This window comes from Hylobates moloch, unplaced genomic scaffold, assembly GCF_009828535.3.
Source record: "Hylobates moloch isolate HMO894 unplaced genomic scaffold, HMol_V3 SCAFFOLD_13, whole genome shotgun sequence".
In the NCBI taxonomy this organism is placed as follows: Eukaryota; Metazoa; Chordata; class Mammalia; order Primates; family Hylobatidae; genus Hylobates; species Hylobates moloch.
Window position 1 is genome coordinate 9,139,417 of NW_026652288.1, and position 16,845 is coordinate 9,156,261.

The window sequence follows — 16,845 nt, forward strand, 5'->3', positions numbered from 1 at the left end:
ATCTGTCAATCTGCATTAAAAACAATTACACATACATCACCATCATTTAGCAACATTTCCAGGACAGTGCTACAAAAAGAACCAAAGCAAATAAATGCCAAAGTCTATACATACTTTCTTCCCCTTAGAGAATTTACAATTTACTAGCATCCACGAGCTGTTTTAGCTACTGATTTGGGAAGGGCATCCATTTTTTAGCCATTAATTTGTGGAGGAAAAGGACAAATCATAATGAGGAAACAAAGATTTTTCCCTAAAACCGGGGGAAAGTCAAATCTTGGTCTGGTCATAAAGGAATCAAAATGGACAGACATCCTGATACCTAATAAACAGATGTTCCATTAAACAAAAATAGGTCAAAATTGCCTTGCTAGCTTAGTATATATGGGTCAAGTTTTGCTATATCCTAAGAAGACTACTAAAGATAGAAAATGGTTTATACTAGCAAGGACACAAGTACACTTTGATTTGAGCTTTGCCTAAGTCTATGGCAAACTGAATTAAGCCACTACTACATTATAGAAATTATGCCATTATTTGCAGGCTAACTCTTCCATTTATAACTAACACATGCCATTTACATTTATCTCTGCAGCTGAAGTATATACAACCCCTTCCTGCCTCTAGTCTATCAGCTCTGCTATGGGGTACAAAGGGAAGAATAGAGTCAACAGGAATTTAAGAGCCTATGGTTAAGAAAATTATTTTGCATTTACAACTAAACTTATATGAGTTACTGATCATATTCAAATAAACCCCCAGGGACAACATAAAAACCCTGGAAATGAAGTAGTGTTTAACAGTACATAGAGGAAAAAATAAAGATGAAGTCCTTATTCTTATGCCCTTACAGCTTATCAATACTGATCCGAATTGGACATAATTTACTTTGGGGGCAGTCACAAGAGCAACTTAGGAAACCAGTAAACTCCAGACAATATAGAACTGAACTGGATCTCATTACCAAACTTGGTGAAAAAGAAGACACTATATAAACATAACCACACATTATTACAGAGGGTAAAAAATTAGAGCAGGTTGGTCTGAAGGTAAGGAGTTATCTTGATGGTTCAGTCAGTTACAAATCAAACTCCTTGTTCTACTCTTCCCCCTTTCTCACTACTGCACTTGACTAGTCTTAAAAAGAATTTTTTTTTAATTCAGAAAATAATAAAAAGAAAAAAAAGAACTAGAGCAAAGGTAAGAAAGTGGGCAATATAGGAAAGAGCCATAGGTAGTTTCATGTGGCTGGAGGACAGAGAGAACAATGAGTGAGAAAAGAGGCTGAAGAAAAACACTGGAAGGTCTCAGAGGTCCTCTTAGGGAACCCAAACTCCATGTTACATGGTAATGATTGAGTGAAGAAGCAGTAATTATTCCTTCCCCAAGTCTTTATGAGCAATACCAGTATATATTAAAACAGATAAAAGGGAGCACACTGGTTGAAGGGCGTATATATTTAAAGCCTAGATTCTTCCCCACTTACACACAAGGGAATTCAGAGAAAGGAGAGATGACCTCAGAAGAACAGTGTCCTGTAAAGGAGGGCTCTACAATGAAAGGCAGTAGGAGAACTGAAAGAACACGATTCTAGAAAAGGGGAATTTGAGTTTCACAGCTAACTAGCTGTGGAATTGAGTAAATTAACACGCCTCAATTTCCTTACAATTTCCTTACCCATGTTCTGTCTACCCATAACTGCACATTGGATGGTGCTAGGTAACAGAATTGAAAAGTATTAACAAGCTATAATTTGTAACTATAGAATGTAATGGTACCCAAAGTGCATTTCGTAGGATGGGTGTGATTTCACCGTGCAGAAAGGGAGAGGAAATACATTAGAGTAATGGAAACAAAATACAGTGCTGTCAACTTGGCTAGAGCACAGGGAACAGAGAAATCATGAGTTTTCCTTATACCCAATTACATCTGATTATATTTTCTGTAAGTGTGAGAATTTCAGATCAAGGATAAATGAATTGTTATTTCAACAAATGGTGCCAGGGCAATTGGATATCCACATGCGAAAGAATAAAATTGGACCTTTTCCTCACTCCGTATGCAAAAAGGAACTGAAAATGGACTAAAGACCTAAACACAGGAGCTAAAATGACAATCCACAGAATGGGAGAAAAACATTTGCAAATCATGTATCAGATAAAGGTCTAGTATCCATAATATATTTTTTTAAAAAAAGATTACAACCTAATGATAAAAACACAAATAACCCAATTTTAAAACAAGCAAAGGACGTGAACAGACATTTCTCCAAAGAACATATACTAAAGGCCAGTAAGTACATGATACCATTTCATATCCACCAGGATTGGTGAGGATGTAGAGAAACTGGAACTCTCTTACACTGTGGTGGGAATGTAAACTAGTATAGCCACTTTGGAAAACAATCTGGCAGTTTCTAAAACATTAAACAGGTACATACACAAGAGAAATGAAAACATGCCCAAGCAAATTCTCACAGCAGCATTATTCTTAACAGCCTAAAGGTAGAAGCAACCTTTTGTCCATCAATGGACAAAAGATTTTTAAAAAGTAGTATTTTGTTTTGTTGTTTTTGGAGATGGAGTCTTACTCTGTTGCCCAGGCTGGAGTGCAGTGGCCTGATCTCGGCTCACTGCAAGCTCCGCCTCCTGGGTTCACGCCATTCTCCTGCCTCAGCCTCCCAAGTAGCTGGGACTACAGGCGCCCGCCACTATGCCTGCCTAATTTTTTTTTGTATTTTTAGTAGTGACAGGGTTTCACCATGTTAGCCAAGATGGTCTCCATCTCCTGACCTCGTGATCCGCCCACCTCGGCCTCCCAAAGTGCTGGGATTACAGGTGTGAGCCACCGCGTCCATCCAAAACAGGTAGTATTTCTATACAGGGTAATATTATTCAAAGCACAAAATTCTGATACATGTTTCAACATAAACATTATGCAAAATGAAATAAGCCAGACACAAAAAGACAACTATTCTATAATTCCACTTACATGAGGTACCTAGTCAAATTCATATAAAGTAGAATGGTAGTTGCCACAGGGGAATGGGGAGCTTCTGTTTAATGGGTATAGAGTTTCAGTTTTGCAAGATGAAGAGTTGCAGACAATGGTTGCTGGTTGCATTGCACGACAAAATGAATGTACTTAATACCACTGAACTGTAGCTTAAGAAGGGTTAAAATGCTAACCTTTATGTTATGTGTATCTTACCATACTATAAGAGTTTTATTTTAAAAAGGTCAGGTGTGGCGGCTCACACTTGTAATTCCAGCACTCTGGGAGGCCATGCGGGAGGATCATCTGAGCCCAGGAGTTTGAGACCAGCGTGGGCAACAAAGTGAGACCCTGTCTCTAAAAAATTAGCTGAGGGTGGTGGTGCACACCTGTAATCTCAGCTATTTGGGAGGCTGAAGTAGGAGGATCCCTTGAGCCCATGAGTTTGAGGATGCAGTGAGTCATGATCATGTCATTGTACTCCAGCCTGGGTGACAGAGTGAGACCCCCTGCCAAAAAAAAAAAAAAAAGTTCTGATGCAAGCTACAACACAAATAAACCTTGAGGGCATCAGGCTAAGTGAAAGAAGCCAGACACAAAACACTACATATTGTATGATTCTGTTTATAGGAAACATCCAGAAGAGGCAAATCTATAGGGATAGAAAGCAGATTAGTGGTTGTCAGGAGCTGAGGTAAGGGAAGATAGTGAATGACTATTAATGGATATAGAATTTCTTTCTGTGGTAATGAAAACGTTCTGGAATTAATAACGATGGCTGCACAACTTTGTGAATAAACTAAAAACCACAGAATCATATTTAAAAAGGTAAAATTTATGGTATTTGAATTATATTTAATTTTAAAATATATGTAAACACTCCAAGTTTTTACATAAGGACAATGAAAAACAAGATAGCTTCTCTAATAAGGATAGTACCTGCAACTAAGCCAAATTATTTTGTAAACATTTCTTTGAAACTTTAAGGAAAGGAGGTAAGTTTCCTTACAGAAACGAATTCTAAAGAGGGAAATTATTTGTGTAGCAATCATCACTATGACTTTTAAATATATGTGCCTACACTTTTTAGAGTTGTCTTTGTTTCATTTTGTTTTTTGAGACAGAGACTTGCTCTGTCACCCAGGCTTGAGTGAAGTGGCAGGAAGACGGATCACTGCAGCCTAAACCTCCTGGGCTTAAGAGATCCTCTTGCCTCTACCGCCAGTTAGCTCACAGGCACACACCACATCCCCAGCCAATGTTTTGATTTTTTTTTCTTTTGGTAGAGACAGGGTCTCACACTTTGTTGCCCAGGCTGGTCTCGAATTCCTGGACTCAAGCAATCCTCCCGTGTTAGCCTCCCAAATTGCTGGGGTTATAGGTGTGAGCCACCCTGCGCAGCCTATGTTTATTTTAGATGTTCAAAACAACAAACAAAAATAACACACTAGAAAAAATGACCAGAGAATACGTGTTAAATGAGAAATAGTTCAGGGCTTTTATAAATTTGTGACCTCCACCCCTCCCCTTAGTCCTTTTTCCCCATAAACTCTAATTATAAATTCTACTACCACAGGGAAAAAGAGGAATACATCCTTCTGAAAAAATAGTATTTGAGAATCTATACTAATAATCTTAGTAGGTCCTTTAAAGACTCAACAGACTTGGGGGCTAAATATGTTGCTTTGGTATCCTGATATAAACTTAAAACTACAGTAGTTTCATCAATAGCTAAAATAAGTTTATAAACATCTACCAGGCCATTTTGATTACAAGCAGAAATGTTCAGAAACCTGCCCTGGACAAAAAATAAATCACTAAGTGCTTTTTGGTATCTGTATAAGAAGGATCACCTTCCAGAGATGTACAGCTGATCATAAACAACAAAATAGAGGTATACAACCTTAAATCCTCCCTGCTGAGTTATTCAAACTGCATCAGTGTACACTGTACTATTTAAAACAGCAACAAATAAGGCATGAAAAACCCTAACAATACAGTAATACCAAAAAAAGGTATTAAATGTTTAAATGTTATATGTGCACTTGAGCCCAGGAGGCAGAGGTTGCAGTGAACCGAGATCGTGCCACTACATTCCAGCCTGGGAGACAGAGGGAGACGCTGTCTCACAAAAAAAAAAAAAAAAGAGTTAAATGTAAAAAAATAAAAAATACATTAAAAATTTAATTATGTAAAAAGTAACTTCTACAGAGCATAGCTATATTTAATGGGATATTCTGTCCTTCCAAATGGTGGTCTCTACAATCAGGCACCAAATAATCAAAAGTATTTTAAACCCGTAATGTAACCTTTCCAACCTCTTCACTAATCCATCAGAATCCTAAGAGGGCAAACACTAGCACTGAAGATCTAAAAACTATATTCCCAAATGACTGGAAATAGTACCAGGCTGAAAGATCAGAACACCTAGTATAAGTATGTTTAACTGCAGATGTTTAACAACTGTAGTTTTTAAAAGAGCAAAAATTCTGTGAGCTGCATTCAAGTAATGTTTGGTGGAATGTACAAAACAGAAGGGAAAATGGAATACTAATTATTGAAGAACAACAGCAGTAAGAGTTATTCAGGAATAAAATGTCTAATCTGATGATCCGTATAGCTTATGGCTTTAAAGTATTTTCACACACTTCTCCATTTATTTCCTCCAATCACTGCGACATGACGTTCACAATCTATAACCATCCTTTAAGAAAGCATTTAAATTTATGTAAGTTCTTATCATCATGGTCTCACCACTTGCACCATTATTTTTCCATTTCTCTAAGTAAAGCCTGTAGCAAAGGTACAGGAGAGAGAATGTTCAAATGAAGAGTATCGCACAGAATATGTATTCAGTACCACACTGTGCCAAACCCAACTGGATACGGTAGTAAAAAATCCAGATGACAGATCATGAAATACTACTCATCTGGATAGAAAAACATGTAAACTGACAATCAAAGGTTGGTATGAAGACAAGTTTCACTGATAAATACTTTGACCAATGCTGGTTAACAGCTAACCTGACTTATTGCCTCCAAAAGCTGTGTATTTTTAAAATCTAAATGCAACCAGCTCTGAAAGACCATTATCCATATTTTTCATGGATGTCAACTCTGCTTTTTGGTCAGGTATTGGGAGGGGCAAGTGAAGAGATTATTAACTTCATATTATCCTTCTCAACACAAGAAAGCAGAAAGACATTTCAACATACCAGTTCTTTAGCTGGTTTCCAGGAATTAACAGGTACTTTTATTACCCAATGTCTAATATCAACTACTCTCCTTTCTTCATTATCACATCTGTGATTTTCCTGGTCTTCAAACCTATATTCCTAGGGATAAGATGGGGTGCAGGGGCAGAGAAATGGGAAGGGTGGGGAAGGTTTTACAAATTCCATTATCACCACATATGATGACTACTCAGAAAATCAATTGCTCAATCACCCAAACACAGTAATAAAATTCTCGTAGAACAGCAGTTCTACTATTAACTTCAGTAATTAAATTCCCATAGGGCAAAGTATAGTCTGGGAACCCCTAGTGGTCTCCCCTGTATCCTTTGTGGGGTAGAGAGGAGACAAAGTAAAACCACTTTCATATTTCTAAGATATTTGCTTTTTTCCCCACTGTCATTTTCTCACAAGTGGAGTTTTCCAGAAGCTACAGAAGGTGGAATACTACAGTAGGTTGAATGAAAAGCAATGCCGCTATTCTCATTCAATTTTTTGTTAAAGTTATTTTATTTTCTAAAAAGGGGTCCTGAGATCAAGTTTGTGAACCACTGTCCTAGAGTATGGCCAATTAAGAGGTCTTACACAGCATCTGGTAACTCCATCAATCTACTTAGCACTCATCACCCAAACAAAAAAGTGATGGTGCCAGTCATGTCTCCTAAGTGGGGATCAATACCGTTCTATACATTCTCATATCTTGAGGGTAACAAGACACAGGCTACACTATCTTCTTGCTATATGTATTAAAGACACTCAACCAGTGATGTGAACTATCATAACCCCTAATATATGGCAACCAACAATTACAGTGAACACCCACATACCCACCACCTGGATCCTACCATTAACCTTTTGCCATACTTGCTTTATCAGATACCCATCCATTTCTAGCAGTTATAAACTGAAGACATCAGTACATGCATATCACTAGTTTTTTTTCAAAGCAAAATTTACATACAAAATGCACAAATCTTGGGTGTACATTTGCTGAGTTTTGACAAATGTATAAAACCCAAACCCATATCAACTAAAGAATACAATTATCCATTCTACTATAAAGACACATGCACACGTATGTTTACTGCAGCACTACTCATAATAGCAAAGACTTGGAACCAACCCAAATGCCCATCAATGATAAACTGGATCAAGAAAATGCAGCATATATAAGCCATGGAATACTATGCAACCATAAAAAAGAATGAGTTCATGTCCTTCGCAAGGACATAGATGAAGCTGGAAACCATCATTCTCAGCAAACTAACACAGGAACAGAAAACCAAGCACCACATGTTTTCACTCATAAGTGGGAGTTGAACAATGAGAACACACGGACACAAGGAGGGGAACATTGCACACTGGGGCCTGTCAGGGGGTGGGGGGTTAGGGGAGGAATAGCATTGGAGAAATACCTAATGCAGATGATGGGCTGATTGGTGCAGCAAACCACCATGGCACGTATATACCTATGAAAGAAACCTGCACGCTCTGCACATGTATCCCAGAACTTGAAGTATTAAAAAAAAATACAATTATCCCAGAAGCCTGCCCCTTCCCAATCTCTGCCTGTTCTCCCACAGAGGCCATTATTCCTGATTTTTTTTTCCTACCATAAACAAGTTGCGTTTGTTCTAAAATTTCATATAAATGGAATCACACACACTATGTACTTTTTCATGGAAACTTTCACCTAGCCTGTTTTTGAAATTCATCCATATTGTAGCATCAGTGGTCCATTCCTGTTAATGCTGAGTAGTATTCCATTTATGAATACATCAGTGTTTATCAATTTTCCTACTAGTAGATTATTTCTAGTTTTCTGCTCTTAGAATAAAGCTGTTATTAACATTCTTGTACCTATGAGTCTTGGCCCCATGCATCACTCCCTCTTGCGTAAACACCTAAGAGTGGAATTTCTAGGGGAGGAAAAACTTATAATAGGAAATTTTAAAAGTACACAGGAGAACAGAGAATAGTATAACAAATTCCAATTAAAGCCAGCTGCAACTATATTAATTCATAGACACTCCTGTTTCATCTGTATTCCCCCAATTACTTTGAAGTCCTAGGTATTATCATTTTGTCTTTAAATACTCAATATGCAAACAATGCTTTCAAATCTAGTAATTTATCATATTTATCACTGACTTATCTATGGATTAAGAGTTTAATTAAAGTAGCAACGGATAAACTTTGCTTCTCTTCACATCTTTTAAATGATGTCTCTCTAGCACCCCCCGATATCCAGAAAGTCAATGGTATAAACTCGGATATGTTTTCTGTTGCTATTTGGAAAGAATTAGTGCTAAATACAAAAATTGGTCTTAATGATAAAAATAGAGAACATTAACACAGCCAACCGGATTTCCCAACTGCCAAACCAACACCTTGACTCAACTAATCCCATGCTATGGTATCATGTTCTAAATGAAACTACATGAGACTTAAAAATACTAGTTCTCTTAAGCAGTCCTTTGTGAGAAGGGAGGCGGTCCTCATACATCCAATACTGAACAAGGAGATAACATATTAAACCTTCTGGTCACCAGATTTTTGTTAGCCTTAAAAACTTGCTTGTGCTGGAAAGGGTTAGGGGAAATGAATGACCTTCTCAACCACTGCTGATGACAGTATACATGCATACCTTTTCAGAAGGCTATCTGGAAAAAACCGCAAGTCTTTTGATTTGGAAATTCCATTTCCGAGAACTTAAGTAAATCCTAGCATAAAGCATGCAAGAACGATCTTCTTCCCAGGGTTGTTTGCAGAAAAATTGTTTACAGTGTTCACCACTAGGTTAAAAGTCTGAACCACGGCCAGGTGCGGTGGCTCACGCCTGTAATCCCAGCACTTTGGGAAGCCGAGGCGGGAGGATCACCTGAGGTCTGAAATTCGAGACCAACCTGACCAACATGGAGAAACCCCGTCTCTACTAAAAATACAAAATTAGCCGGGTGTGGTGGTGCATGCCTGTAATCCCAACTACTTGTGAGGCTGACACAGGAGAATTGCTTGAACATGGAGGCAGAGGTTGAGGTGAACCAAGATTGCGCCACTGCACTCTAGCCTGGGCAACAAGAGCAAAACTCTGTCTCGAAAAAAGAAATAAATAAATACATAAATAAATAAAAAATAAAAAACAACAACAAAAAAGAAAGTCTGAACCACATATGCCAAGCTACTATGAAGGAGGGGAGTATAGTTGCCGTTCATCAACTTTCACTGCATCTAATAGATTTCAATATAATTGCACTCTGTACGAAGTCTTTAAAAGAGCAAATTCTCAGGGCTTTAGAGACAGCTATGAAGAAGTGGCACTTTGAAAATATAGGACCCGGCCGGACACAGTGGTTCATGCCTGTCATCTCAGCACTCTGGGTGGACTGCTTGAGCTCAGGAGTTCAAGACCAGCCTGGGCAACATGGCAAAACTTTATCTCTACAAAAAATACAAAAATTAGCCAGGCATAGTGGCAAGTGCCTGTAGTCCCAGCTACTCCGGATGCTGAGGTGGGAGGATGGCTCGAGCCCCGGAGGTGGAGGTTACAGTGAGCCCAGATGGCGCAACTGCACTCCAGCCTAGGCCACAGAACCAGACTGTCTCAAAATTAAAAACAAATCAAGCCAAACAAAAAATAGGACCCACTGAATAAGTTTCAGTAAGGTGAACTGTAGAGTTTGAACAGCATACACACAATGACAAGGGGAAAAATGACAAGTCTAGCTAGACAAGAGGTTCAGGTAAGATACCAACATGTTAGGAAGAAGCCAAAGGACAGCATGACACAATCCAATACAACTTAATGCAGCTCATTTTATTTATGGACTAATCCAAGGTATCTCAACCTTGGCGTTATTGGCATGGGGGGGCTGGGGTCTTTGTTAGGGAGTGTCCTGTGCACCGCATGATCTTTAGTAGCATTCAGGCCTCTACCCACTAGACATGAGCAGCACGTTCCTTCAAGTCTTAACCGAAAATGTCTCCAGATGTTGCCAAAATTCTGCTGGGGGCAGTGGGGAGTGGGTAAAATCACCTGGTTGAGTAACACCAACCTAACCGTAAACTTACAATATTCTATTCCACTCTTTTTTTTTTTTTTTTTGGAGACAAGAGTTTCGCTCTGTCGCCTAAGCTGGAGTGCAATGGCGCAATCTCGCCTCACTGCAACCTCTGTCTCCCCGATTGTAGCAATTCGCCTCAGCCTCCCAAGTAACTGGGATTACAGGTGCCCGCCACTACACCAGGCTAATTTTTTGTATTTTTAGTAGAGACAGGGTTCCATCATGTTGCCCAGGCTGGTCTCGAACTCCTGACCTCAGGTGATCCACCTGCCTTGGCCTCCCAAAGTGCCAGGATTACAGGCATGAGCCACCGTGCCCAGCCCATTTCATTCTTTAAAAAACAACAACAAAAACCCTGGCCAGGGCGCATCTCTACTAAAAATACAAAAAATTAGCCAGGCATGGTGGTGCATGCCTGTAATCCCAGCTACTCGGGAGGCTGAGGCAGAAGAATTGCTTAAACCCGGGAGACAGAGGTTGCAGTGAGCTGAGATGGCGCCACTGTACCCCAGCCTGGGTGGCAGAGCAAGACTCCATCTCAAACCCAAAGCCCCCAAAACTCTTGCCTTTAAGGAGCCTACAATCTAAGGGCAAACCCCGCAACGTCAATGAGTTTTTAAATCTTATTACAGTATTGTGTGTATAAGAAAGTCTTCAATATTACAGACTGGGAGTTTTGCCCATCACAGATCTAACTTCCTTCCTCGTTAGAAGCGTCAATGTCTTATATTTATTAAAATACACAAATTCCTCAAAACAGAAATTCACACCATAGTCTTAAGTGAGCTGCCTTGTACTTAGGGCCTACGGTGTTTCATGTCCTAAGCAGTTACGCCACTTGGGTTCAAATCACTCTTAACACTTACTAGCTTTGTAATCTTGACCACATTACTAACTTCTTTATGCCTAATTTTCCTCAGCTTTGAAACAGAAATACTATCAACCTACCTTAGGGGAGCAAAGTGAGTATAAAGTGCTTAAAACAGTGTTTAGTGTGCAGTGAATACCTGGTAATTATGAGCCATTATTCTAACTACAAGCCTATAAAGGCAGGCACCATCATCATCAATTTACAGAAGAGAGTCTGAGGGATTAAGAAATTTGCCACTGTCCACAAAAATAAAAGGTAATGCAGCAACGATTCAAAAATTGATTCAGAGCCCATACTTTTTCCATTGTGTCAATAAAATCACATTCAGATTCATTAATATGAAGAAAAACGTATCAGTCTTACTAAAAAATAATGACCAGCATTAAGACATTATTAAAAGAGATTAAATTTAAACACAACTAAATTCAAGCATACTACTCAATTAAGGTTACAAAGCTTTTACACTAAGAGACAACTTTCAGAGATTCTCTATGTACTATTTTAACTCTCATTTTTAAAAACTGTAATATGCACTTTAGTTTCTGAAATTGTTTATGCATTATGCTGAAGCAATTTACTGAAATTCTACTAGAACTGATGTACAGGAGAGGATAATACGATGTCTAAGATAGAAATTATCTTGTATACACTCAAACTGCCTGGTTCTTATTCCAAGGTCACTGACTTTGTAAATGACAGATTTTGTTCCCGAGTCCCAGAGGGGCTTTGTGAACCCCTCTAACTTTTTCCATTTGCCCTTCCCTCATACCCAAGTTCTTAATGACTCCTAAACATCTTACCTGTAATATTTAAGCCCAGGGTTTGTTTTTGTTTTCAGAGTCTCGCTCTGTGGCCCAGGCTGGAGTGCAGTGGCGCATCTCGGCTCACTGCAACCTTCACCTCCCGGATTCAGGCGATTCTCCCGCCTCGGCCTCCCGAGTAGCTGGAACTACAGGCATGTGCCACCACGCCTGGCTAATTTTTTTTGTATTTTTAGTAGAGACGGGGTTTCACCATGTTGGCCAGGCTAGTCTCCAACTCCTGACCTCAGGTGATCCACCAGCCTTGGCCTCCCAATGTGCTGGGATTACAGGCATGAGCCACCACATCCAGCCAAAGCCCAGTTTTTTTGTCTAAATTTTGCTCTTCCCAACACTCAGTAAGATCACCAATGACTTCTGCCTCACTTCTTTCTGAAGCCATTTCCCTAAAGTCACCAGTTTTCAACCTGTCATGTATTCTTCAATCTGGACTTTAAAAACTACTCATTTAAGAGATGGAAGGATGTCAGAGCAGAGCAGAATGGCTAGGACCTAACGTTACTCTAAAGCCCCAAACTATGAGAACTGGAAGAGACAGAAAGTTTAGCCCAAAGCCTTCGGTTTTACAATGACACTGAAAGACAGCTCTAACTGAATGAAATCTTCTCTAACTCCCCTCATCTTAGAGAGTCTGGTCCACTTATAGTTCTTTACTCTTGGATTTTAACATTTTTTTCTGCTTCCACGGTTCAGTAACCTCTTTCAATACCGTGATTATCGAAAGGGTTGAGAGTTGTTCACAGAGTTATTTTGAATACATGGTTCAAGTAATTCTGCCCCAACCTACTCTATGAAAGGTTAACGAAGAGGCTGAGAATATCTGCTCTTTTCTATCAAAAATTTGGCTATCCTTCATGTTACTTTAACTAGTCTTCTATAATCACCAAGTTAGTCTCACCTCCTCCACACCAAATCTTTCTTCCTGTTCACCAAAGGAAAAAAAGAAAACCCTATATTAGCATGCATGTTCAAAAACTTAAGGTGTTACTCTACTTTCCTAGACTCCTTATTAAATTACTAACTCATCACTTACCACTTGTCTTATAACTTCCTTGTCTGTCAGTTCAGATCACAGACTGGTTAGTTAGCACTCAAACCACGAATTCTAGACGCTGCTACGTGTACAGTGGTGCTGACATCTGTAATCCCACGACTCTGGGAGGCCAGGTCATGAGGACTGCTTGAGGCCAGAAGTTCAAGACCAGCCTGGGCGTAACAAGACCCCATCTCTACAATAAATAAATAAAACTTTAAAAAAACCAGTTTCCCATCAACCAAATGAAGAAACCCCCCTTACTCCAACCTTCTATAAATGATGATGCCTGCCTTCCTTTCCAGGCTTGTCTCCTGCAACAACTCTACACATGAACTCTGCTCCAGCCACGCCGACACATTGTTCCCTGAAAAAGCCCTATCCCGGATATTCCTTCGGCCTTTAATACTGACACCTCCACCAGCCTCTTCCCTCAATGTTCACCCCAAAAAAACGATATCTTTGTGAAGCCTTTTCAAAGGTTTCTAATTCCTTCAGACTACATAGCATTGTGTTCATTAACCATCTGATAGGAATACTGTGTTATTTATGTTTGTGTATCTCTCACATGCTCTCTAAATTATAAATCATCAGAGGGCAAAATCCACGGTTCTGTTTTGTTCTTCCCCATATTGCTCAGAGCACAGTGCCTGGCACACAGAAAGCTCTCAATACAGTTGCCAACTTGAAGAAGTGCTTTCCCAAGATATTTTTTATAGGTTGGCCACCAAGCCCCAGTTAGCCTCTTAAGCCATTTTATGAATATTTCATTTATGCCTTAGTGTCTCAGATTCATCAAGCTAAACTATTCTATTTCTTCTCAGTATATAAAAGAGACCGTCCGAAATTCAGGGGTTGTCCCCATTGAAATGGTCTGTATGAAAGTTCTATTCTAATAACACCTGGTCTCTCTCTCAAGCTACATACCAACTAAGTAAAACTCTTCCCCGACTTACGCCATCATAAAAAGCAGAATTTATAAGAGCCACAAAATAAAACGAATATTCCTTTGGCTCAGAGTCACCTTGCTCGAGAACAAGAAAAATCATGGGGTGATTCTGAATTGCTTCAAGGTAACTAACTGAAAAGTAATAAACTGACAGAGATTGAAATATGCTGTGAGAGCACCCAAAATACATATATAGAAAACCTTAACATATGGAATTCTTATGAGTCTTCCCTTGGTAACAGATAATGCTGTTAACAGCCATTACCATATGTTACTCAAGTTGAAGTCTACCATTACCTTCAAGTTGGCAAATTTTTTTAATACAAGCAATTCAGTCCAAAAAGCTTTTACAAGTGCTTCTTCAATGCCAAGCAGGGACTGGAAGCTAAGAGCACACGGATGAATACAACAAAGTTTTGACTTCATAAAGTAAATAATCTCAAGTTTTCTCCACTTTAGTACACGCTCTTGTCTGCATTACTTTCTTTGCCTCTTTACCAGTTATTTCCATCAGCCATGATTTTGTCCGGACCGCCTGTCATCGTATTAAAAAAGTTTCGTGGATTTTTTTTTTTTTTAAAACAAGGGGTGGGGAACATATTCCCTGCCCCACCATTCTGATGAGATGAAGAAAGAAGGCTTGGGGGGTCGGGGAGGGGGCCAGGGAGAAATTATTTCTTCCATTCCCTTTTGAAAAATCGCCAGTCTAGTATGCTTGCCTATCAAAGCCCACCTAAAATATGATGTGCACAAACACATCAAAAATAAGTAGGCCTCTTGTAAAAGTGACAAAGAAAGGCAAACCATATCAGATTATTTCCCATTTTATTCATAGAAATGACTCTTTGCAGCACTGAAACATTTAAAAACACTCCTGGATATAATGCTGGTATTTCAATTTTAAAAACTTATCCTACGGATCAAAAGATTCATGCAATGACAAAGCTAAAAATGTTCTCTCTCACTAATAAGGCTGAATCACAGCAGCCACCTACTCCACCCAATAATCGTCCTTGCTAAGACTGGACAGTTCAAAACCTGGAAAGCTTTCCTTGTCTGCTCCACAATGGAAACGAATTCACTTCAACACTAGTGTTTAAGCACAGGTGTGCAACAGCAAGGAAATGTTACTAAATGTTGAAATTTACCAGGACATTGTGTTCTTCAGATACAGCTGTGTCCTTTTCACATTTCCCGAACTCCCCTCCTCTCCTGTTTATGGGGGGTGGGGGGGAGCGCAACAGATACTCCTACTTGAAAAATAAAGTATCTGTTCAGATTTTCGAAGTAAATTTCCATTCCTGGGTTTGGGAAAAAATCCCTACTACACTGTCTGTAACAAAAAGGTGCCTGCGCCTTCTTTCAACTGCCTAAAGCTTGTGAACCGACTCAATACATTTAAAGGGCTCACAGATCTCAGGACGCAGTCTCCCTGCACAAGAAACTTAAAAACGCCTTTCAGTCTCGCAGAGACCTACTTGGATGTTTCCAAGTTCTATCGTTTGGAAGCTACCCAGCATCTGGGGGAAAAAAAAAAAGGACTTATCCTTGGAAAAGCGGCTTCTTGAGTCTCAAGAACCGGAGGGACAGAGTACAGAAGTCAGAGCTCACCTGAAACCCTCCACCTCGGCAGACAGTCCGGCAAGCCCCAGCTCACGTTTCTTTCCGTGCCCGCGAAACTCTCAATGAAAAGCATCGCACAAAAGGCCTCCCCTGCTCCCCGCGCCGAGGACTCACCAGGACCGTGGTGCAGATGGATCTCAGCTCGGACTCCACTTTCTCCCGATAGTCCTTAATCAGCTGCAACTTCTTGTCGGAGGTGTCAGTCTTCTGCTCGATGCTAGAGATGACCCTCCAGGCGGACCTGCGGCCCCCGACCACGTTCTTGTAGGCCACGGAGAGCAGGTTGCGCTCCTCGTTGGACAGCTCGGCGCCCTGCTCGGTCACTGCCTTCATGCAGGTGGCCATGTCATCGTAGCGCTCGGCCTGCTCGGCCAGCTTGGCCTTCTGGATCAGCTCAGTCTTCTCCATGGCGGGCGCGGGGCCGGGGCCGGGGCGGAGGGCGAGGAGAGCGAGGGCGAGCGCCGACCCGGAGCGGGAGGAGCCTCGAGAGCTGCGGAGGGGCGGGGCGGGGCGGCGAGACGAGAACAAAAAGCAGAGAGGGAGCGCCGTCAGACAATGCGGCCCGCCGCCCGCTTTTGTCTCCCGCACACGCGGCCGCTTAAATTTCCCTCTCCCCCGCCCCCGCCCCCGCTGGGCGCCCGGGGAGGCTGCGGCCCGCTGCTGGAGGAGGCGGGGGCGGCGCAGAGGCCCCGCGCGCAGGGAGCCCGAGCCGCGGCCGCTCCCGCCACCCCCGCCCGGCCGGCCCAAGATGGAAGCGACCGTTGGCCCCGCACCTTCCCGCCTGGAGCCGTCCCTGAGGGCAGCGGCATCGACAGCCGGCTGCTCTCAAGGGCGGCACCTCCGCCCGGCCCTCAATCCCAGCGAGGCTGGAGGAGGCCCGCGGGCCGACCCAGGCGCTCACCTTCACGTCTCCGCGGCCGCGACGCGAGTCCCACCACTTTGATCTGCTTTTGGCTTTAGCTGAGGACCCTCCCGTCTCAGCCTACCCCGGAGCCGAGGGGCGGTCCACTGCCCAATGATGCGCCGAGTTTGCCCCGAGAGTCCCGCCCCCGGCGCGCCGCTGGCCAATGAGGACCGAGCGCGCGGAAGGGGGCGAGGGAGGCGGAGCGGGAGGGAACGCGGAGGCTAGGAGGGTGGGTCGGCGCGGGGAAGTTCGGTTGGCCGGCAGGCTGCGGCTTCGGCCACGGGGTTTCCTCCAATTAGATCCAGGGTAAAAGGACGTCACTGTTGCCATGGCGATGCCGTTACCAACTCCCCT

General features: G+C 41.6%; 1 protein-coding gene across 1 annotated transcript in view; it reads right to left on the reverse strand.

Moving 5' to 3' along the window:
* The window catches only part of YWHAQ (tyrosine 3-monooxygenase/tryptophan 5-monooxygenase activation protein theta), a 45,569-nt gene extending 28,950 nt beyond the window's left edge, over positions 1-16,619 (reverse strand). Inside the window, exons 1-2 of the mRNA XM_032172190.3 lie at positions 16,489-16,619; positions 15,702-16,077 (exon numbers count right to left, since the gene is read on the reverse strand). Coding sequence (XP_032028081.1) covers positions 15,702-15,995 — 294 coding nt within the window. The 5' untranslated portion in view covers positions 15,996-16,077; positions 16,489-16,619. The remainder of the gene's footprint in view (positions 1-15,701; positions 16,078-16,488) is intronic.
* Positions 16,620-16,845: the final 226 nt, after the last annotated feature.